Genomic DNA, 23,003 nt, shown 5'->3' with positions numbered 1-23,003 from the left:
AATAACTTTTTCAAGCAACATCATATCACAAAGAAAAAAGTGAGCCCCTCACGACTTTCTTTGAACCAATAGAAAAGCTGGTGCTCAGAGGAAGAGGGCGGGCTTTACTTGGTGTCAGTGAGAGAAATGACAAAAAGCTCAAATGAGTGAGAAGGACGATGAAGGAAACATCTGTGCTGTGTCTGCTCTGTAAGTAGAATCTCTGTGTTTGTTTGAATTCTTGTACTTTGACTGTCTGCTCTCCTGATAACTGATGATGGAGGAGAAGACATGAAAAACAAATCAGGCTGAATTCAAGTTCAAACACCACGAGGACCAACTGCAGGTCTGAACTGACTCTTTATCTTTGCTCAGGAGTCGAGGAAACACAGCAGGCAGTGAAAAGATCAAATCATTCACTCATTATATCAACACAGCTGCACAGTGGACACATGACTTCACTGGGTTATTATAGTGAACATTTGTATATACTCGGAGTAGTCAGTGTACATGAGTGACCACAGTAAGAGCTGCTTTTTAGATAAAAATTGGGATAGCAGATGGAGATGCCAAACTGTTTGAATACGTTTAAGTAGTAGATAATTTGTAAAGTATATACTCAGCATGTACATAATGATCACAGTAAAAGCTGAGTCCACTCTCTGTAAATACTTATGTCAGTAAGTTCCTCCAGAAATGTTGATTAAAACACTATAAAAATGTTATTTAAATTAGTTTTAACAGCACAGGTAGCAGAGAGGTGCAGTGGTTAGTGTGTTTGTGATGCAGGCAAAGTGTGAGCCAAATGAGCCAAATCCAGAAGTGGGCAGAAAGACTCATGTGAAAATGTTTTCTTTAAACAAAACATAATCATTGGAATTTTGGCTGACTGGGGAGAGAAAAAACTAACATCAGAATCAGAATCAGAAAGGGGTTTATTGCCAAATGTTGAGCAGGTTTACAACATTAGGAAATTGCTGCGGTGCTTCAGTGCAAACATAGTGTCATAAATAGCACTTAAATAGACATGAAAAAATAAAAGTAGGAATAAGAATTAAAAGTGCTACGTAGAAAGATATGTGCATGAGATATACATGAGATATATACATGAGAATAAGAATTAAGAGTGCTTGAACTGCCTAACAGACAAGCAGGAGAGCACACAGATTGCAGGTGGTCAGGAACTGAAGAAAACTGAGGGCTTAAATAAAAACATGAGGCAATTAGAGAGAAAGGCCACAGCTGGTGAAAATGAGGCACAGGTGAACCGAAGCTAAGTTACTAGACAAGAGGAAGAAAAAACTGAACACAATAAGACACAAGCATAAAGAAATAAACACTAACACAAGAGACGAGACTGACTTAACACAGGAGATGCACAGAGACCAGACTCAGATTAACATCAGCAAACAAGGAACTAAGATCTGCAAACATAGACACAAAACTCAGAAGCACTCAAACTCATGACTAAATAATAAAACACTAGAATGTGAGCTACCTCATAAATCCAAAAATAAAATTCAAAACACTGTGTCAATGTCATTTCTATGTTTGTCAGCTGTTTGTGTTGAGTTGTTCTTTATGTTCACCTCAAACCAACCTGAGTGTCATTTCTCTTTAGTTCTGATCTCACTGCTGAGCTGCACAACAAACCGAGGTCAGTAACCTTCTTCTGTCACAGTTTAAACCTGACAAATGCTCACTGATATGACCTGATTGGGTTCATGCTTCACAATGGATCTCACATATAAAACTGATGAAATAAAGGATGAGGAGGTCCATAAATGTTAATCCTGTGTCACATCATCAATAAACACTAGTTTCCCAGTGCCACTGTCACCCATGCACTCCCAAGCCATCACACTACGCTTTGGATCATTATGGTAGAGGTTGATCTTGGTTTCATCAGTCTAAAGTACGTTTTTACAACTTTTTTTAGATGATTTTTTTTTAATTTACTAAAGTTGAATCTAGTCTTCCTATACTTGAGGCTCATGAGTGGCTTGCACCTTTCAGTGAACCCTGTGGATTTACTTTCATGCAGTTTAGTTGTAATGGTAGACATAAAGAGAATGGTAGAAAATGCATTGTTCCCTCAGTTGGCTACTAAGGATTGTTTCTCATCAGTACTGAAATTATGCGGCCATTCACCACTGTTGTCTTCCATGGATATCCAGGTCTTTTCGCATTGCCTAGTTCACGAAGGCAATTTCTCAGATGTTTTTATGTTTTTTCCTTCTGCAGCTTAAGGGTGTCTTGATTCACCTGCATTGAGAGCCGCTTTAACTGCATGTTGTTGGCCCACAGCAAAATCTTCTAAATGCAAGCACAACAACTCAAATCAACTCAAGGCCTCATATTTTAACTGATAATAACTTAACTGATAATGACATAATGGAATTGCAATACCTACCCATGAAATGAATAAATAAATCATTGTCTAGTTAATTTTTTGGTCACTCAATAAAGACGGTGGCAGACGTTAGGTAGCTGAAACTCGTAAACCCTTAATCCAACTTGAATATGGATACTCTCAAATGGCAGGTGAAAGTCTACACAAGAAATGATCAATTTTTAATTTTGACCCTCACAGCTCGTCTAACTGTGAGTCCCAGCAGCTCTCAATTATTTAAAGGTGACTTTGTGTCTCTGAGCTGTGAGGAGGACGACAGCTCTGCTGGATGGACTCTGAGGAGAAACACAAGCAAACAACAGAGGACTCAGTGTGGAAGCACATGGGGAAAACCAGCTGGTTCTTCCTGTAACATCACTATGATGCTTCATGACAGTGGAGTTTACTGGTGTGAGTCCAGAGAGGGTCCCATCAGTAACATGGTTAACCTGACAGTCACTGGTAAGCTGAGTGTGTGGAGTTAGTGTTGATGAAGCTGTGTGTAAATGGATGAAATGCTGTAGTTTGTCTCTGTGTTGAGGTGGATCAGTGATCCTGCAGAGTCCTGTCCTCCCTGTGATGGAGGGAGATGACGTCACTCTGCTCTGTAAAACAAAGACCACTCCCTCCAACCTCCCAGCTGCTTTCTATAAAGATGGCTCCCTCATCAGGAAGCAGCCTACAGGTCACATGACCATCCAGCATGTTTCCAGGTCTGATGAAGGCCTCTACAAGTGTGACATCAGCGGTCATGGAGAGTCTCCATCCAGCTGGATCACTGTCACAGGTGACACACTCACCTGTCTGTGTTTCTGCAGCTTTCAACATTCACAATGTGACGACAACTTAATGACTGTGTTTGCTTTACTTTAGGGGAACACACCACCACACCTCCACCTACATCCACCTCTCCTGCTGTTCTCTCTGTGTTGTCATGTGTTGGATCAATCTGTATTTTGGTTCTACTGGTGTTACTGGTTCTGCTGGTGAGACGATGTGTTCACACAAGACCTGAAGGTGAGACTCAGACTTCCTGATATTTCATGTATGAGTTTATTTAGTAGAATAAAGTTTATTAACGTTTATTACGATCACAGTAACAAATTTGTTTACATATTTAATTTTTATTATTGTTCATTTTTTAAATTTCAGCAGAAGTCCACAGGCATTATGTTTACACTGACTAGTTTCTTAAATTTATTCAATTCATTTGAGTTCAATTGCAAAACCAGTTGCCTCAAGGTGTTTTCTAATGTTTGGTAAAAGCTGTATAGTTAAAAAAAAAAAAAGGAATAAAGACAAAAAATCATATAACCCCCCCCCCCCCCCCATGAACCAGAGCTTTAGTGACAGTCAAAAAGCAGTAAAACAAGGCTCAGGGAGACTCGTGTGAGGGTTTGAGGGGAGGAAGACAGGACAAATAATAATCTAATAATGGCTAATAATTAAATGTAGAGAAATATATAAACACTTAGCGAGTGGAAAAAAAAAAGGTGAAGGAGAAGGAAACACTCAGTGCATGTCACCATCACTGTGAGAGGAAATGGAAATGGAAGAAATTTAAATTAATATTGATGGACATAACCTGGTTAAAAATGACTATACGATTTCTCACAGTGTCACTGGAGGCCAAGGTAATGTTAAATTCTCAGTTCTTTTGATCTTTGGGCTGAAGGAAGGACAACACTCGGTGTATAAATGCTCAATCAAAAAATCTCTTTATTCCATACAATTCTTATTATTCCATACAACACTTTTGAGCATAAACCATCCGGAGGGGAGAGCACGGGAGGGTGTCCGCCTGCTCTCAAAGTGTCTGAGCGTTTCTCACATTCTTATAGCTTCAGCCCCCCTCCAAAGTCATAATACCTAAGCATCCACATTCTTTCTCTCTCTCAGTGAGCCTAAGTTATGACCTTGGCTTCCTGTGTTCTGTTCTTTTCTAATCAGTCAAAAAAGGCCATGATTCTCTGAAAACAAGATTTCTTATACCTCATCAGTATAATGCATCATTAAACAATATCATCCATTTACAATAAATCAGCAGTCTAATGTAATACAAATCAATACAATAATAATACAAATCAGTTTAATAAATGTAATAGTTATCACCTTTTTCTAAGTCAGGAGAATAATGCAAACTAAAACTACATAATAATTTCACAATCTTTAATTAGGGGTATAACATGGCACAAGATAATAAAATAATCTCACAGTAACAAAAACGAGAGTAAGTATCTGGTTAGATAGCACAATTATGAGATTTTTGGGGGTCAAAACCCTGTTTAAAGATTTAAATTATATTACTGAATTGTTTTTCATTGTTTCAGCAGATCGAGGAGAAAGTGGAGAAGATGACCTCATCACTCATCTCATCATCAAGATATCAGTTTATCAACAACAATCTGTCAAAGAAAGACGAGGTAGTGTTATTATTATTTTGTTCTTTATGAAGTTCATCACCATCGCATGAGAGTTCTTTAATATTCTTTAAATATTCTTAGTAAATATATTTATGGAAAGAATTTTGACAAGCAATCCCCAAAAGTTGATTCTGCTCATCTGGACAAAATGTTTTCAGTGGGAGAAACGTTTCGTCACTCATCCAGGTGACTCCTTCAGTCTCAGCTGACTGCAGGTTTCAATCTTACAAACAGTACATTTGCATATTGACTGAAACCAGCCCACAGAAGGAACAATGGGCTGGGAGGTCAGTTCCTTGATCATTAATATGCAAATTGTCACAGCCACTGATCAATAATAATTGATTAATGGCCATTATCACCATTCACAGAGAGTTGGGGAATGGCTGCCATCACAGCATTGTAAGATGGTGAAAGATTTTCCCCTAGGCCCCCTCCTCGATTCAGAGATGGTCTTTCCCTTTTCACGTAAATGGCCTCCTTGACTCCGCACTTTCGTAAAGCATGTTTTCAACAGCAATACTTAAAAAAAAAGGGAGATTTAAAAAACTTGTAAAGCAATAAAGACATCTCAAGGAGAATTGAATCTTGAATGGAAATTTGTAATAAAAAACATTATGATTCCCATGCCCCAAAAAGAGTCAGTCAACAGCTGAAACAAATATTTATTTAATTGTGTCAAAAATTTAATAGAAATTTGGTTCAAATGTGACAGATCAGCATTTTTCTTTAGGGACGCTTTGATTTTATTTTAACTAATGACTCAGCCATGGGTCCAGATGTCAGGTGTGTTGTGAACTAAGAACATTATCAGTGTTGTAATTGAAAAGTAGGAGCTTAGAGAAGCTCTGATTAGTCTGACATGTATCTGCTGTCTGGTTTTTGGTGCTCATGAATTTATTTTCACTATGAGAAATAAAAGAAACATGAATGGACACGATGTCTTTTTAAAAAGTTCACAATCGTTTATTATTTTGAAGTTCTTCATGTAAAACCATCAGCAGCAACTTCCTGTTGTTGATTACAGTTCATCTAACACATGAATGTTCTCGCCACAGTTTTTACTGTTTTGTCTAATAAAAGTGTTCATGCTGTGAGAACGTATTTGCTTTGTGCTCTGTGGTGAAGAGTGTCAGTCTGCAGTGGAAAAAGATGGCAGCTTTGTGGTCGTCCACCTGCATCTTTCTCAGAAACACCCCACAGTTCTTTGTGGTCACTCAGTGTTTCACAGCAAAGGTGTTAAGACGAGAAAAAAAAAACTGTACAAAGATGCTGTGGTTTTTAAAGCAGAACATCAGTGGCATGTAGCTCCTCCTGTTCATGATCCATCATTTCTTTCTCACAGAAAGAAAGATGTACTCTGTCCAACACAGACAAAATCTAAAATCTAAAAACTCCACTGAGAAGTCACAAAAACAGTCAAATAGATTCAAATTAATCTGGTTTCACTAAAACCTGACCTTTGCAATGGCTGGCACATCATGTAGTTTCGTGATGGAACATTAGAAACAGTAAAAATGTTTTGCCATGTTTACCTGCACTGGTGTAGTTGCAGTTTGTTGAAGTTTTTTTTTTTTTTTTTTAGACATTTATTCGGCTGTGGTCTACTTAGCAGTGAGAGCTGAAGACATCGGTTATGGATAAACAACCATTACAACAAGATGACAGAACAGGTACAGCTGCTCTTTATCTTTGCACAGAGACAAGCTAGCTGCTCATGCTGTTTTCATCCATCATGCTAAGCTAAGCTGATCAAACCACATCGTCACTCAAGCTCAGAACTCAGTCCAGTGTGATGCAGAGAGGTGGAGATTGGAGGGCTTGATTAAACTACAAAGCTTGTAATTATGTTTCCTGTTGTTTGAACTGTGTGTGTTTGTGTTCAGACTTTAAACCAGAGCCAGACGTCGTCTACTGTTCACTGAAGTAGTCCACCAGTCCAACCACTGACGTCCAGCTGTTGGTCTCTAACTGGTCCCCCCAGCACCTCAGACCAGAATACAAAATTATAACAAAGGTGCAACACATTTTTCTTTAAAAAAAATAAATAAATAAACCAAATGCCTGAATGACATAAAAGGCTCAAGACTGTCCTTTCCAAGCAGGGATCAATGTCTACAGACACTTCTTTAGCAACGCACACAACTCACCATGCCTAGACATCCACTGTTGAGCCAGTGTGCAAAGTGGCCTTTGTTAGCTCAACCTCTGTGCTCTGGCCCACGTGCTCAATAGTGCAATTACGCTCTCTCGCCACAAGGGTGCTCTCACACACTGTTGACAACCTTTCCAACAGAAATATTAAACACATTTTAAATATTTTCACTGTGCTGTTGAAATTGTTCTTAGGTTCATATTAGAAGTATTACTGCCCAATCATGAGTACAGTCATGTTTATTCCACTGACTATTTCATGATTAACCTGAATACAAGTGAAAGTAAAGGAATCTTCATCCACAGTTATACACAATGCAGCCATTTATAAAACTCATACATCTAAATCATTGTGTTCCAGTGAGTAGAGCATGTCTGCACAGCTGTCATTGTTCACTTTAACCTCATGGTGGCAGTGTTGTTACAATGAAACATGAATATTTTGCTCTCCACAGAACACTTAACGTTTCCTTTAACGTCAGAGTTTGATGGTTTTTCACAATGAAATTATTTAAATCTGATTCAAACCCTGTTCATTAACGTTAGATATTAGAATCAGATATACATCACACAAATAAAGGAAAAGTTTAATGTTTATTTATTTTTCATTTGTCTTTGAGTTCGAGTCTCTACGATCCACCACGGGGTGCATTTCAGCATCTTTCCTCCCACAGCCCTGAATCCAGCACTGTTCCTGTTTCATTTCCAGTGACTAATATCCAGAGTGGTTTCTGACTGCTTGATGACCACAGACGGCTTCTTCTCTGGTTGTCACTCACTGTCAGCACAAAGAAAGGAATCTATTTAATGGTTCCTGTTGGTCACAGTTTTATCCACATTTCTTCTCTTATGCTTTTTATTCATGTTTCCTAATGTCTTTAAGTCATATCTCAGTCTCTGTCATCATTTCAGTGTTTGAATATTAAACATTTACATTCAAGGAAGCTGCAGTTTTCCATCCATCCATTCACTTCCGCTTATCCTTTTCAAGATCACGGGGGGCGCAAACACTACTCATACTCTGTATGAGTAGTGTTTGCAAAATATAGATTTTTAAAGTCAGTAAAATCTAAGTTTGCGTAGATAATAATGTTCCATTTCGAGATTTTTTATGTGGTTTTATCGCTATTAGACAGCCTGAGATTACCACCTTGTTAACATCTAAGCAACTATCTTAGCTCTACTTTTATAAAAATAATAAAAATGGAGAAGGAAAGAAGCTTTGAGTGTTTTTACTTTTGCTGCACATACCAATGATGATCATGTGATATGAAACAAAACAGAGCCCATTTGTATGATCAGCAAACACTCATTGCTGAACCAGTTTGACCAGGATACTGACTCACACGCAAACACACACACACACCTGTTTTATATCAACACTCTTGAGGACTCAATGAATCAGAATATCAAATACTTATTTTGAAGGTGAGGACATTTTCAAAGGCTCTCCACAGACACAAAGCTGACTTTACAGAGTCCTTCAGACCTTTCAACAGTGAAAACTCACATTCTACCATTACTATTCCTATGTATAGACATCTACACACACACACACACACACACACACACACACACACACACACACACACACACACACACACACACACACACACACGTATGTATGTATGTATATACATACATATATACCTGCACACGTTCATACACATAGAAGGTGCATTATGCAGGAAGTGGTGACCGTGGATGTCCAGTGACTTGTGAAATCGGGATTGAGGAGTTATAGAGTCTAACTGCTGTTGGGATGAATGATCTGCAGTGAGGGTGTTTCAGTCTCTGACTAAAGGAGCTGATTAAGAGCAGATTAAAAACAACTCTTCACTCCCCGTCTTCTTGTTTCTTGTTACAGGAACAGTCACAAATCTGTTTCATCTTCAAGTCTGATGAAGTTAAACAGTCTGAGGCTTTTTTGATTATTTTTGATTTTATGTGATCTATCTGGACTGACTGCAGCTGAGATCAGGGCTGGACTGGGACAAAAAATCGGCCCGGGCATTTTGACTAGAGACCGGCCCACCAGGTATTATAGGAAAAACCATAAAGCCTTTGAATGAAAACAAACGCTGTTGTCACAGTGATGTACACTGTCTTGTTGGTGTATATGTATCAATCTAATAAACTTAAACCTACACCATCCTCCCTGTCCTGGTATTCTAAACAGTACCTGAAAGTAGACTGCTTGGTCAAGTTAACCTCCTGAACTATCTACAACACATGGTGAAAACCTGAAATTAAGACAGAGAAGACTAGAGGTGAGACATGATCATTACTGATTACTGATGACAGATTTACATATATTTTCATAAACCATTCATTTGCCACATCAATAAACAGCATGGCAGGGCACAATATTTTTTCTAACATGGCAAACTTTAAAAAGTGAAAGGAGACAGAAAGACAGGTGAGAAAGAATAAAACTTAATTAGAATAGAATAGAATTCAACTTTATTGTCATTGCACATGCACAGGTACAGGGCAACGAAATGCAGTTTGCATCCATCCAGAAGTGCTTTAGTGCTATAGATATATTACAATATATATTAGCAATAATATAGATATATGAGTATATTACAGAAATGGGTCTATTATGGTATGTTATAATGTACACGGTATGAAGTATGTTGTGAATATTCTATAACTAAGTATGTACAAGCTGTAGTGAGTACAAGCTATGAACAGGATATAAATATGAAAAACTATACAGAATATGAAATAAATAACTTTACAGAAATCTGAGATATACAGCTATACAGAAATGGGAACTATGCAAGTTGTAAACAGTTGTAGGATTAAATGTTATCGAATGTACAGAATGATTATTTACACAGAGCTATACAGTAGTGCAGTTAAGATAAGTGAGATATGTGGATAATTCCTACAGAGGCTATATAAAGTGCTGGTGGTTGTGAGTGGTGGTTCACTCCATGTTATTATTGTGTGTTTGAGGGTACAGTGTTCCATTGTGGGTGTGTGTATGTTCAGTCCATGTTATTATTGTGTGTTTGAGGGTACAGTTGTCCATTGTGGGTGTGTGTATGTTCAGTCCATGAGTTTAACGTGGGTCAGATGTCAGGAGGCAGAGTTCAGGAGTCTGACAGCTGTGGGGAAGAAGCTGTTCCGGTACCTGGTGGTCTTAGTCCGGAGGCTCCTGTAGCGCCTCCCAGAGGGCAGGAGGGTGAAGAGTCCATGTGATGGGTGACTGGGGTCTCTGATGATTTTCCCAGCCCTTTTCAGACACCGCTTCCTGTAGATGTCTTTTATGGCAGGAAGTGGTGCTCTGGCGATGCGCTGGGCAGTTTTCACGACCCTCTGCAACGCCTTCCGGTCCGAGGCAGAGCAGTTCCCGTACCAGACTGTTATACAGTTGGTCAGGATGCTCTCGATGGTGCAGCGATAGAAGTTAATTGACTTTTTGATGGCATTTTACACACAGTACTGGTACAGAATCTAAAAAATGTGGGAAAATGCTGGCATCATAAACAGTACTTAGCTACGTCTGAAGAAATTATGATGGGACCCTAAAAGAAATACTATACAAAAATGGATTTCTATACATTTTACATCAGATGAAAATGTTTTTTGTAAGATTCAGATAATTATTTGTTAAAAGCGAGACATTTTAAATGAGAATAAGAAAGAGAAGTATTTCTTTGTGCCCCCCTTTCAATGTTAATGTTAATAAGTTAATGTAACTGACTGTAAAAAGTCAGCATAACGAAAATAAACTCCACCTAAACTTGGTTATATCTGACCCAGATAGACTGCAGTCATAACTTCTTACCTGAAGTTCAGTTCACCGCCTCGGGTCTCTGCTGCTCCTGCCTTTCCGTTATCCACCTGCCAGCGTGTTGCATCTGCTGGCCTCCACCACTTGCTAATGTTACTGAATCTGTGGAAGCTCCGCAATAGCCACCACCAAACAACTGAGTTATTTTTACAAATCTCCCTTCATCTGGCCAATCCACCACCTTTCAGTGTTTATACCGTTATGGGAAAAAAAAACCATCGGCCCATAAAAACGAAAAATCACCATCGGCCCATAAGGCAAGATGGCCGGTATGCCCGATGCCCGATGGCCAGTCCAGCTATGCTCATCAGCTGTTTTTTCTTTTACTCTAAATTGAAACTGGCTGAGCAGCCACATTTCCCACATGGTCATATGAGTCTTCCCAGTTTCCCCAGAATTCACTGTTTTAATCTGCATTTCTTTCTATTCCTCACAGATGATATTGTGATAAAGATCTTGTCTCTAGATATTGACAGCTGCAGTAGGTGCTGTAAAATGTATTAATTTAGTAAAAGTGACATGTGTGTTTTAGCCTTGAAGATTTCATATGTTATGAAGTTATGAGGGAACAATGTGCCAGAGACAGACGTCACCAGAGTCAAGTTTGTTGGTTTTAAACAGACTAAGTGTTTTATTTACATTTTGCCTTCATAAACTATTTCTTCATGTTGTTTGAGCGATCAGACCTGCTGGAGTTATGATCAATGTTTTTTTAACTTTTCAATTTTAATATATATTTTGAACTTTCATTTTCTCCTATGTTTTTTGTATTGTGTAAAGGATTAACAAAAAAACCTATTTGTTTGTCAAATATCTGTATAGCTGGAGTGGGCAGGAACAAGCTATGGCGTGACAGAGGTGAAGGGCTTGCTGTTTTAAGTGGATCATTTTTCCATCCTGATGATCAGAAGAGTGTTTGAGGGTTTCAGAGACCCTTCAGAACAACAGTAAGTGTTAAAAAATGATGTTCTTCAGCCTTTTCTGTAATCTACATCAGTGGTCCCCAACCTTTTTTGTTGAAAGTATGGCAGATAAATACAACAAAATAAAATGATACGACCAAGACAAAAACTGGTATTTTGTAAATATAATACTAAACGCAAATTCACTGTGTAATTGTATAACTTTATTAGCAGCATTCTCCTGAAATGCGCCAATAACACTGAGAGTAACATCCTCTTCTCTGCCCCTTAATGTTTTCTGGTCGCTATGGTAATGTGTAAATATTTCTTTCAAAAAAGACACAAAACTACAACACAAGAAAAGACCCAGGGAAACCAAGTTAACGATAAAAAACTATGTTTATTGTGTTTATAGAGTTGCAAGCCTCAACTCATGCAACCCGGTACCAAACGACTCATGGACCGTCCTGTACTCTGAACACAGTCATGTGATTTCCAGGAAGTGCTGCAGCAGCTGCATGCACTGATGTTGCATAGGAAAGTCCAAACAACCTCACTGGTTCTCCATAAAGAAAAAAGATTTGCTCTCTGTGGCTCCAACACAACTTAAAGACAATCAAAGGTGGACAAAGTTCTCAGGAACAGCTGTGGTTTTATGGAGGCTCCAGCTAAATGCTGCCTCCTCCATCATTCACCTCTTTTATTATGACACATTTATGTGTAGTTATTACTTCCTCTTTCTTCAACACTTATGGGAAAGTCAAACAAGTAGCTCAAAGTTACTTCTCGTAATCAGTGACTTCATTTGAACCTTGAATTTAATCTTAGTTAGATTTATGAAACTCAGATTCTCAGATTAGACATACCAACTCCAAACAAAGTAGATTATCACAACCAGATAACAGAGAAATGTCTGCTTTGCTCTGATCAGTGTTGCTGTTTGTCGGTGTGTTTGGGTTTGTGTCTGCAGGTGAACTGTTAAAAACCAAACAGTGTTTGTTTCTGTTAAATAGAATCAGCCTGGTTTACAAGTTCATGTTTCTCCAATAAATCACAAATATACATTTTTTGTTTCAAAAGTTTTTCCATCAGAAAGGTGTGGAGGTTGTTTCAGTCTGACATCGTGGTCATGCTGTCTCATTAATGTCCACAAAGATAATTTAGAAGATTTCTAACTATTAAAGTAATTCACTTTTAATTTTATACAAATACATTGTTTTTCTTTTCATATGTGATTATAGTCCTTAACATGGACCATAAATTCATACAAAAATGCTTTATTATGAAAGAGTAATGGTATAAAATGTATACATAATATATACAGGGTGGGCCATTTATATGGATACACCGTAATAACATGGGAATGGTTGGTGATATTAAAGTCCTGTTTGTGGCACATTAGTATATGTGAGGGGGCAAACTCCTCAAGATGGGTGGTGACCATGGTGGCCATTTAGAAGGCGGCCATCTTGGATACAACTTTTGTTTTTTCAATAGGAAGAGGGCCATGTGACACATCAAACTTATTGGTAATGTCTGAGCACTGAGTGATGGGATATGTAGCAATCAAACCATGCACTAAAACAAGCCTATACAAATTGCAGGAAATTACCACAAGAACATGTCATAGGAGGACAGAATGAAGGGAGATGTAAAGTCCCAGGATGTAATGGTACTCCAAATGTCAAACAACAGAAATGTGATGTCCACCTCTGATTCATAAAGTTTCACACATTCAGACACACAAAAACACAGAGACAAACACGATCACACATACAGACCCTTGCATCGTGCATGATATTGCACACAACCTGTGCCCACCTGATCCCAAAGTATCCTTGGGCAAGATACTGAACTCAAGTTGCTCCTGAAGTGTTTCTCAGAGTGTGAATGTTAGATGGAAAACATGTATAAAAGGTGCTTGTGTGAATGAGGCATGTTGCATTAAGCGCTTTGATGCTCAAGTACAATATAAAAGTGCTCTATAAAAACAGTCAATTTACCATTTATTTAATGGTAATTAAATAAATAATTACCATTAAATAAATATATTTAATTTATTTTATTAAAAACTTCTATGAAAATCAACGTGATGTTTGTTTTAAAAAAATTACAATTTTCAATCAATTAGTTGTTTCTTTCATAAAAGTTCTGAATTAGAAAAATGTGACATTTTGGGAGCCGCATTGCACATTTATTTATTGCAAATTTATTGATTCAAATATAAAGCAGGAGCTCCAAACTCCAAGAAAGTACAGTGAAATATTTTTTTCTCTAAAAAACTTTAATTCATGCCAAAGAGGATTAAACTCTTTAAACTCTCTAAACTCTTTCAGTCTGTTAGACTGGCACAGCTAACCACAGGTATGTTATGAAGCTCTGAAATGACTTTACATCCAAAAGAGACGAGAACAAAACAACAGAAAAAAAATGGAGCTCCGAGTTCAAATAGAGCTGATGAATGTGCTGAACACCAAAGAGGAAATCTGATATGATTCACAGACAGACACACGATTCTACTGCTGAACCAGTCTGACCAGGATACTGACACACAATCTCCCATCAATTCCATGAGCACAAAACAAGAACAGGACAGGAAATAAAAGGTGGGCTTAGAATAAAAGCAGACAGAAACAGTAACAGATGCATCTGTTGTTTGTCGTGAGCGACACTCTGACAGGCTGTAACTTGTGCTGGACAGTCTCCTGTCCCACATGGTGATACGCTGAATTATCAGAGCACAGATCAAACATCCAGAGCACCTCTGCTTGTTCCTGTTTCTACATCACAGACATGAACCTGCTGAAGTTTACTCACATTATTATACATCATACTGATCCTCACACACTGAACAGAAATCACGTTCTGTCTTCAGACTGTGACAGGTGGAGTGGGTTTCCAGCCCCCACCCGTGTGTACTTCAAGGACCTGAAAATGTTTGTTGTATTTCAGGGTTTCATTAAGTTATTTGACAGAAAGATCAGCTGACTGTGAGGGCTCAGAGTCAGCTGTGACTTTGTTTTTGTGATATTTGTTTGTAAAATATGTGAACTCACAGCTGATAGGTGGAGGAATGTGGTTGCTATCTGGTGGTTGCGATCTGAGGTGTGTCTGTTTAAAAACAGCTGACAAGGAAGCACAGCTCAGTTTGTTCTCTGGATGTTTAGTACAGAGGTCAATTTTTATTTATTTTATTTTTTTTGGCCTTTATGTTTTTTAAATATTTAGATTTTTTTTTTTCAATCATGATGATCAGAAAAGACTTTGAGGATTTCTTCAGAAAAACAGTAAGTGTTTTATAATTATATTTTTGAGTGTTTTGAACAAAGATGGACAAAGTTCTTCAGAACTTTAGCTAAATGCTGCCTCCTCCATAGTACAATATACATTTTTATACAGTGACGTCATTTTGAAGTCCTTTGGCTGATGATGGTCTTTAGTATGTAGCTGATGATTGATGATGAGAGAGGTTATGTTTGTGTTGTTCTGTGGAGATCATTCAAGGACTGAACCTGTTAAACACTCAGACCTGCTTTAGATTTATTATTTAAATTATATTATTTAGATTTGAAAACAGCCTTTGAATAGCTGTAATAACCACTATGCGTGAAAGGGTTAATCTCACGTAGTGTTAACATCATATTCTGTTGCTGACTGAAAAAACCAACAGACTCAGAGATTTAGAACAAAGTAGATCATCACAGGTAGATAACAGACAGATGTCCGATTTACTGTTTTTGTGTTTGTGTCAGCAGGAGAGATTTAACTGTTAAAAACCAAACCGTGTTTTTCTCTGTGAAAGAGTTATTATGTCTCAAAGAAATCATTACATTAAATTTCAGCACTTTTCTTATGACGCACTTTATGGTCGTCCTACAGTCCAACCTACCAAACGTCACTTTAACGCGACTTCCCTAAGACACATCGGAAGTGTGGAATTTGAACAAGTGGCTGAAAGACAAAACTTTCAGCATTGTTTAAACCTTAAATTTAACCTCGTGCAGTCAAGTGTTAATCTTAAGGTCTATTATGCACTGAAAAAACCAACAGACTCAGACTTTTCGAACAAACTAAGAGTCAGATCAGCAGAAACAAAAACACGGAAATGTTTCCTGTAACTGCGTCGCTCTGCTCGACTTTGATGTTTGTCGGTGTCTTCGTGTTTGTCTCTGCAGGTGAGGTTTATAAAGCAAAGGGTGTTTCACTCTGACATAAAGAGGAATACACGTTACCAATACTTTCCAAACTATTGGTTTCATTGTGATTCAGTTCGTCTGTGGGAAGATGTCACGTGATTAGGTGGAGTCGGGCTGGACTTGCTTGGTCAGCAGTGCAGTCTCCAGCACAGAGACAAAGAAGTGTAATGTGTGTGTCAGTGTGATGTGTTGTAGTTTCAGGAGTCAGTATACAGCCAGGGACGGATCTACACAGGTGGCATGTGCCACCAAAAATGGTTATCATGCCACACCTTGTGCCATAGTAGTTTTATTATGCTGATTGGATGCTGTCATTTACCAACTGGGGCGATCGTGGCTCAAAAGTTGGGCGTTCGTCTTGTAATCAGAAGGTTGCTGGTTCGAGCCCCGGCTCCGACAGTCCCGGTCGTTGTGTCCTTGGGCAAGACACTTCACCCGTTGCCTACTGGTGGTGGTCAGAGGGCACCAGTGTCCGGCAGCCTCACCTCTGTCAGTGCGCCCCAGGGTGGCTGTGGCTACAATGTAGCTGCCATCACCAGTGTGTGGATGATTGTATGTATATAGTGTAAAGTGCTTTGGGATCCTTAGGGACTAGTAAAGCGCTATACAAATGCAGGCCATTTACCATGTGACATTTTTTTAATTTAAATGAGCTAGCATCAACACTTTGAACCTACTATTAATGCTGAATTTAAATTGATTGATTGATTTTGCCTCCCTAAGAACATTTCATTACCTCCAGCCCTGTATTCAGCTACAAAGCTTTTAGTTCAGTGTATACAAACAGCTGTAGCTACATAAAGGCAGCATGCAGAGACTCACAGTGTCTTATAATGAGAGGCTGCTTTCTCTCACACATTATGTTCACTTATTATTAGCACATGTTTCACTGTATAAATGTGTATATTTCATCCTCTTGGCTTTGGTCTCAGCAGGAATATATTACGGTCTAAATCTAAATCTCTGTCAAAGAGAGAGTGAAAGATAGAAATAGATAATAAAATAAAACAGTGAAAAAGAGGGAGAGAACATAAAGAATTGCTCTTTGTAGGTGTTCTGGTTTTGCTTGACAGACCTTCATCAACAATAAGAGAAATATGTTTTTGTATATTAGCCTCAAAGTATTATGTTTGTAATGTATTGTACTGCAATGATAGCAAAAAATAATGTGTATGTGTACTTTTTTCCTCTTTCAGACAAGAAAACCATCACAGCTGAGTCTGGACAGAACGTCACTCTGCCATGTCGAGCTACAAACAACAACATCTTAGCTGTAGAGTGGAGCAGAGCCAACCTGGGAGATGAATATGTGCTTTTCTACAGGGATGGCCGATTTGAACCAGACGATCAGCATCCATCATTTAAGAACCGGGTGGATCTGCAGGACAGACAGATGAAGGATGGAGACATGTCTTTGATTCTGAAGAATGTGACGATTGATGACACTGGAACATACGAGTGTCGTGTCGTCCTGAGAGTCAGACAACCGTTGAAGGTCATCAGCATCATCTACCTTCATGTTGATCCTCCAGGTGAGTGAGTGTGTGTGTGATCAGAGGTGAAGCTGCTTCCTGGTTGTTGATGTTTGTTTCTAAAGATGTTGTTGATGAGACTTTGTAGAAAGCAGCTGGTCTGAGTGATGTGATCAGAGTGCAGTAGATAATGTCTGACAGCAGTTTGAAGAGCAAATGGATTCTGTTCTGTTCTTCACTCATCACCTACCTGACAGCTGACACCTCACACCTGTTTCTCACCTGCAGGAGGATCTGTTGGACTGATCGTCGGTCTGAGTGTTTCTGCTGTGCTGCTTCTTCTTCTTATTACTGCTGTTGTTGGTTTTCTGATCTACAGAAAACATGAACGACAGAACCGAGATTTTAACTAGCATCCTGATGAACATCAGCAAGTTTGAAATGTCTTTGTAGACACAGAGATGACATAGAGACACAGAGGATGGACCTGTTGGACTGAAAGTTGGTCTGAGTGTTCCCATTGTGCTTATTGTTTCTGGATTATTGATCAACTGAAAACATAAACAACAACAGTGTCCGGATTCATACCAGCCCTTCTTGAAGTGCAGTAGAACTTAAATGTCTCAGAGCGTTTTACATAAGAATGCTGTTTAATGGCAGCTTGCATCATTATGGCAAAAAAGCAGAAGTGAATCTTACTGAAGAAAGTAAAACAATAGATTCCAAGTAGAAAAGCAAAAGAGCTGCTTCATTTCACAGGCAATGGTTAAATAAAAAGCTAACCGTCCCTCAAGTAAAAAGGAAAAAAAAAACAGACATTCAACAGAAGAAAAAAGGTAAAAGCACCAGGACCAGCAAATCTATCAACTGAAAATTGGAAACCAGAATTATTTAAAATTATATATTCTCAACCATCTGTGGGAGAGTCCCAGGAAATTAAAGTGATCCAAGAAGGATCAAGGACATTTTTAATCTGCAGGGTGAGAAGTTTATGGAATAAGAGAAAAGATAGAGAATAATGAAAATGTGTTGAAAAAATGTTATTGCCTACACTTTACTGTTAGCATTTCATGTTCTTTACATCTATTGTTATCAATTTACTGCTAACACTGAGCAAATATGGCTTCTGATCTATTGTAATATTGTACATTATTATTATTAGTAGTAGTTTTGGTTGATGTGTGGTTCCAAACACACACAGTTCTTCATCATTTGATTGTATGTTTGGTCTCAGGCAGCTAAATTAGTTTGTAGAGAAAAAATTATGTCAGATTTGTGTTTGTGACGTTAGCATGTTCTACTCTTTACATTTGTGTGGAACACACATTAGCTCATATTTTCAAACAAAAGTTAATAAATCATCACATTTGAAATATTTGGGAGTATTTCCAAACAAAACATTCTGTTATATGATATAAAACTGTTATATAACTATTCCGTGTATGTTTCTCTCGAATAGGCATGAGCAGCAACATATTCTGTTTCTGACTCAATTTGTTTGAAGGTAACTTTTATTTCCATTGATGTCAGCAATTTACTCTGTTCACAGTTTGCTTTCTGATCAGTATTCATGAGTTCAGTGAGAGCTCAGGTGTTCCCCCCCCCCCCCCCCCCCACTGCAAAGCTCTTTATAAATTTACATTTCAGTAGAGGACAATCTTCTGGATGGTTGTTACTTCAGTTTAAATATTTGAAGAGCTGGTTACACATTTTTTTTATTTATTTTAAGCTTTTCATAAAAGTTTGCTAATAAAGTTCTACTATAAAAAATAGTACTGTATTGTGGTCTTAATCAAGTCTTTGGTCATCTGTTTCTTCTGGCTGTTGAAGCAGATTTTCTCTGAGCAGAAATCAGCAAGAGTAAGACTCAAATAATCCTGACACTGTCTCTGTCCTGGAGCAGACTGAGAGATCACAGTCAGATCTGAGTCTGTAACAAGGATGTTTCACTGTAAACGAATGAGTCCAACAGAGCAGGAACATGTCAGGAGTTTGTAAATTGGGTGGGCGGGCGTCAGACAAAGAACCACTCCGGCTATACCCGATGGTTTTCAACCACTGCAGGTAAAACACTTATAAAGGGTCCACCTCAGTGATTATAGCTCCTCCTGCAGCCTCCTCGCTCATCCATTTTTATGTCACAGACAAAGAAGGCAGAAAGTACTTAAAGCAGAAAACCTAGTTTGATCCTTTTTAAAAGTGCAAGTGTAAAATGCATTTAAATTACTTTATAACAAAACAACCGTTGTATCATTACAATATCTCAAGTCCAGTTAAAGGTTTCTTCTATAGAACATTTTAAGAAACTAAATCAACAATAAATATAAACCCAAAAAATAAAACACTAAATGAAGCTTTGATTACATAATAAAAGTCAGGACAGGAGTAAGGATAGTCATGTGACCTGTAGGCCGTTTCCTGATTAGTCTTAAAAATAAATTCTTCTTTTTCTTGATTACATGTGTGGGCACATTTTTTTTTAATCATTTCTTGTTATTTTTGTGCCATCCTAAATTGTGCCACAAGGGGGCACCTCCTACCTATTGATCTCACACTACCTGTCAGTGATTCCACCTCATTTGTTTTTTTGTTGTTGTGATCAAATATAACTGTTGGCAGCTCTCTTTTCAGGGGCCTGTTACATAATAATAAGTAGAAAAATAATTCACTTCAGTTAATCTCAGTATGTTTGTGTATAACGGAACCCAAAGATGCTCTCTCTCTTCCCTTTATTTATTCTTATTCTCCTCTGCTTTATAACACTGACTTTAGTAGCGTGTGGTTGGAGTTTACTGTTTTAGCTCATATCCCCCTCTCTCACTGAAGGTGATGTATGTTCATGTTTAAGAGGTCTTTTTTTTTGCTTTGATTCAAAGGGGTTTGTCAGACAGCTTTTCAGAGAAGAGAGACATGTTTTGAGAGCATCATAAATTTAGCCCTTTATGTACGCTCTTCTTTTACTGTTTTTTGTTTGTATAGAAAGTTTTTGATGTTTAATGTTTTAATTCAAAGTGTTTTATCAACAAAAAACTTTCTCACTTGCATGTTGTGTCTTTTTAAGGGTAAAAGATAAGTCACGTTGTTACACACCGGCCCGAAGCCGGGGTGCAACACAACAAAAAGATAAACCCGATACATAATAACGACAAAAAAAAAAAACACACCACGGCAGAATGACGAGAGTTGGTTAATTTATTTACTGAACAGGTAGCGAGCTTCAGGGTGGGCGATGCCAAAACAACAAACAAAACCCACTAGAAAGAAAAACAGAGCTAACTTACCTCCCACGATCCCAAAACAAAATACAATTCTCTAACCTGTCTCCCTACCCGAAACAGGAGAAAAGAGGGGAATAAAAGAAAACGGCTTCCCACCCCTACAGCTACCAAGCCCAGGTACAACCCTTTTTCAACATTAATATTGCAGCCCCGTGCAGTCACACACCACGACGGTCCCCAGTCACACAGCTCACGGGGAACCAGGAAGTCTCCCCGCCGACCCAGTCCAACCCCTTTTGTAGCTGGCCTCTTTCCTTCCTCCACCAATGGGTGGCCTCCACCTGGAAACAAGCAACACTAAATACAAATACAAACAATAACAACACCGTACCGCAAATAATGACCCTGGGTCATAACAACGTAAAAAAGGGGAAAAAGTGCTCAGAGGAAGAGGGCGGGCTTTACTTGGTGTCAGTGACAGAAATGAAAAAAAGCTCAAATGAGTGAGAAGGACGATGAAGGAAACATCTGTGCTGTGTCTGCTCTGTAAGTAGAATCTCTGTGTTTGTTTGAATTCTTGTACTTTGACTGTCTGCTCTCCTGATAACTGATGATGGAGGAGAAGACATGAAAAACAAATCAGGCTGAATTCAAGTTCAAAACACCACGAGGACCAACTGCAGGTCTGAACTGACTCTTTATCTTTGCTCAGGAGTCGAGGAAACACAGCAGGCAGTGAAAAGATCAAATCATTCACTCATTATATCAACACAGCTGCACAGTGGACACATGAATTTAGTATATATACTTAACAGGGCTGTAGTCTATTGAATAATAGTTTAAAAACAACACAAGCTATTTAGCTCACAGAGGTACACTGGTAGTTCTGTTTGTGTGGAGTTGTTCTTTATGTTCACCTCAAACAAACCTGAGTGTCATTTCTCTTTAGTTCTGATCTCACTGCTGAGCTGCACAACAAACCAAGGTCAGTAACCTTCTTCTGTCACAGTTTAAACCTGAGAAATGCTCACTGATATGACCTGATTGGGTTCATGTTTTAATTTGATGTAAACCTGATGATGATTCACCAATTGTTTGGTCAAAAGTTTAACAGATCATCAGTTTTTCATTTTAACCCTCACAGCTCGTCTGACTGTGAGTCCCAGCAGCTCTCAGTTCTTTAAGGAAGTCTTTGTGTCTCTGAGCTGTGAGGAGGACGACAGCTCTGCTGGATGGACTCTGAGGAGAAACACAAGCAAACAACAGAGGACTCAGTGTGGAGATGTGTGGGGAAGAGGGACTGGTTCTTCATGTAATATTAGTACACTATTCACTCAGGACAGTGGAGTTTACTGGTGTGAGTCCAGAGAGGGTCCCATCAGTAACATGGTTAACCTGACAGTCACTGGTAAGCTGAGTGTGTGGAGTTAGTGTTGATGAAGCTGTGTGTAAATGGATGAAATGCTGTAGTTTGTCTCTGTGTTGAGGTGGATCAGTGATCCTGCAGAGTCCTGTCCTCCCTGTGATGGAGGGAGATGACGTCACTCTGCTCTGTAAAACAAAGACCACTCCCTCCAACCTCCCAGCTGCTTTCTATAAAGATGGCTCCCTCATCAGGAAGCAGCCTACAGGTCACATGACCATCCAGCATGTTTCCAGGTCTGATGAAGGCCTCTACAAGTGTGACATCAGCGGTCATGGAGAGTCTCCATCCAGCTGGATCACTGTCACAGGTGACACACTCACCTGTCTGTGTTTCTGCAGCTTTCAACATTCACAATGTGACGACAACTTAATGACTGTGTTTGCTTTATTTTAGGGGAACACACCACCACACCTCCACCTACATCCACACCTCCACCTACATCCACACCTCCACCTACATCCACACCTCCACCTACATCCACACCTCCTTCTGGTTCCACCTCCATCACTCTTCCTCCATCACTCTCTCCTCTTGTTCTCTCTGTGCTTTCATTTGTTGGATCAGTCTGTGTTGTGGTTCTACTGGTGTTACTGGTTCTGCTGGTGAGACGATGTGTTCACAGGAAACCTGAAGGTGAGACTCAGACTTCCTGATCTTTCATGTCTGAGTTTGTTTAGTAGAATAAAGTTCACATTCATTATGATCATTAAACAAAACAAATAAGAAAGGTCAGGATAGGTTAATTAAAGAATCTAAATAGTTGTGAATGCGTGAGTGAGAATGGTTTTCTGTCTCTGTGTGTTGGCCCTGCGCCTGACTGGCGACCTATCCAGGGTGTACCCTGCCTCTCACCCTAAAACAGCTGGGATAGGCTCCAGCGCCCCCCGCGACCCTGAAAAGAATAAGCAGAGGCAAATGGATTTATTAATTTATTAATTTAAAAAACCAAACAAACCAAACAGTAAAACCCAAGAATCATATGACCTCCTATGAGCAATTGCTTTGTTGAAAGTGGGAAGGAAAATCTGCCTTTTAT

General features: G+C 38.8%; 2 protein-coding genes across 2 annotated transcripts in view; both read left to right on the top strand.

Annotated features, from left to right (window-relative positions):
• LOC146635138 (coxsackievirus and adenovirus receptor homolog) overlaps positions 1-17,736 on the top strand; it is a 46,120-nt gene extending 28,384 nt beyond the window's left edge. The window contains exons 3-4 of the mRNA XM_085350035.1: positions 17,048-17,383; positions 17,612-17,736. Coding sequence (XP_085206161.1) covers positions 17,048-17,383; positions 17,612-17,736 — 461 coding nt within the window. The remainder of the gene's footprint in view (positions 1-17,047; positions 17,384-17,611) is intronic.
• A 3,320-nt stretch (positions 17,737-21,056) lies between these two features.
• Positions 21,057-22,620, top strand: LOC146635137 (Fc receptor-like protein 5). The gene is made up of 5 exons (XM_085345845.1): positions 21,057-21,087; positions 21,491-21,526; positions 21,686-21,949; positions 22,029-22,274; positions 22,361-22,620. The coding sequence occupies exons 1-5, from the start codon at positions 21,057-21,059 to the stop codon at positions 22,618-22,620; spliced, it is 837 nt and encodes a 278-aa protein (XP_085201971.1).
• Positions 22,621-23,003: the final 383 nt, after the last annotated feature.

Source organism: Diplotaxodon limnothrissa, linkage group LG3 (assembly GCF_057381915.1).
Source record: "Diplotaxodon limnothrissa isolate DT_005_m linkage group LG3, D_limnothrissa_male_GT1.1, whole genome shotgun sequence".
Lineage (NCBI taxonomy): Eukaryota > Metazoa > Chordata > Actinopteri > Cichliformes > Cichlidae > Diplotaxodon > Diplotaxodon limnothrissa.
This window is presented reverse-complemented; position numbering and strand designations above follow the sequence as displayed.

What these genes read in the sequence shown, in the direction of transcription:
- LOC146635137 (XM_085345845.1), top strand. Translation starts at nt 21,057, where the DNA reads ATGAAGGAAACATCTGTGCTGTGTCTGCTCT. An exon ending in GAGCTGCACAACAAACCAAG is followed by an intron (nt 21,527 to 21,685) that starts GTCAGTAACCTT and finishes TAACCCTCACAG; the next exon opens with CTCGTCTGACTGTGAGTCCC. An exon ending in GGTTAACCTGACAGTCACTG is followed by an intron (nt 21,950 to 22,028) that starts GTAAGCTGAGTG and finishes CTCTGTGTTGAG; the next exon opens with GTGGATCAGTGATCCTGCAG.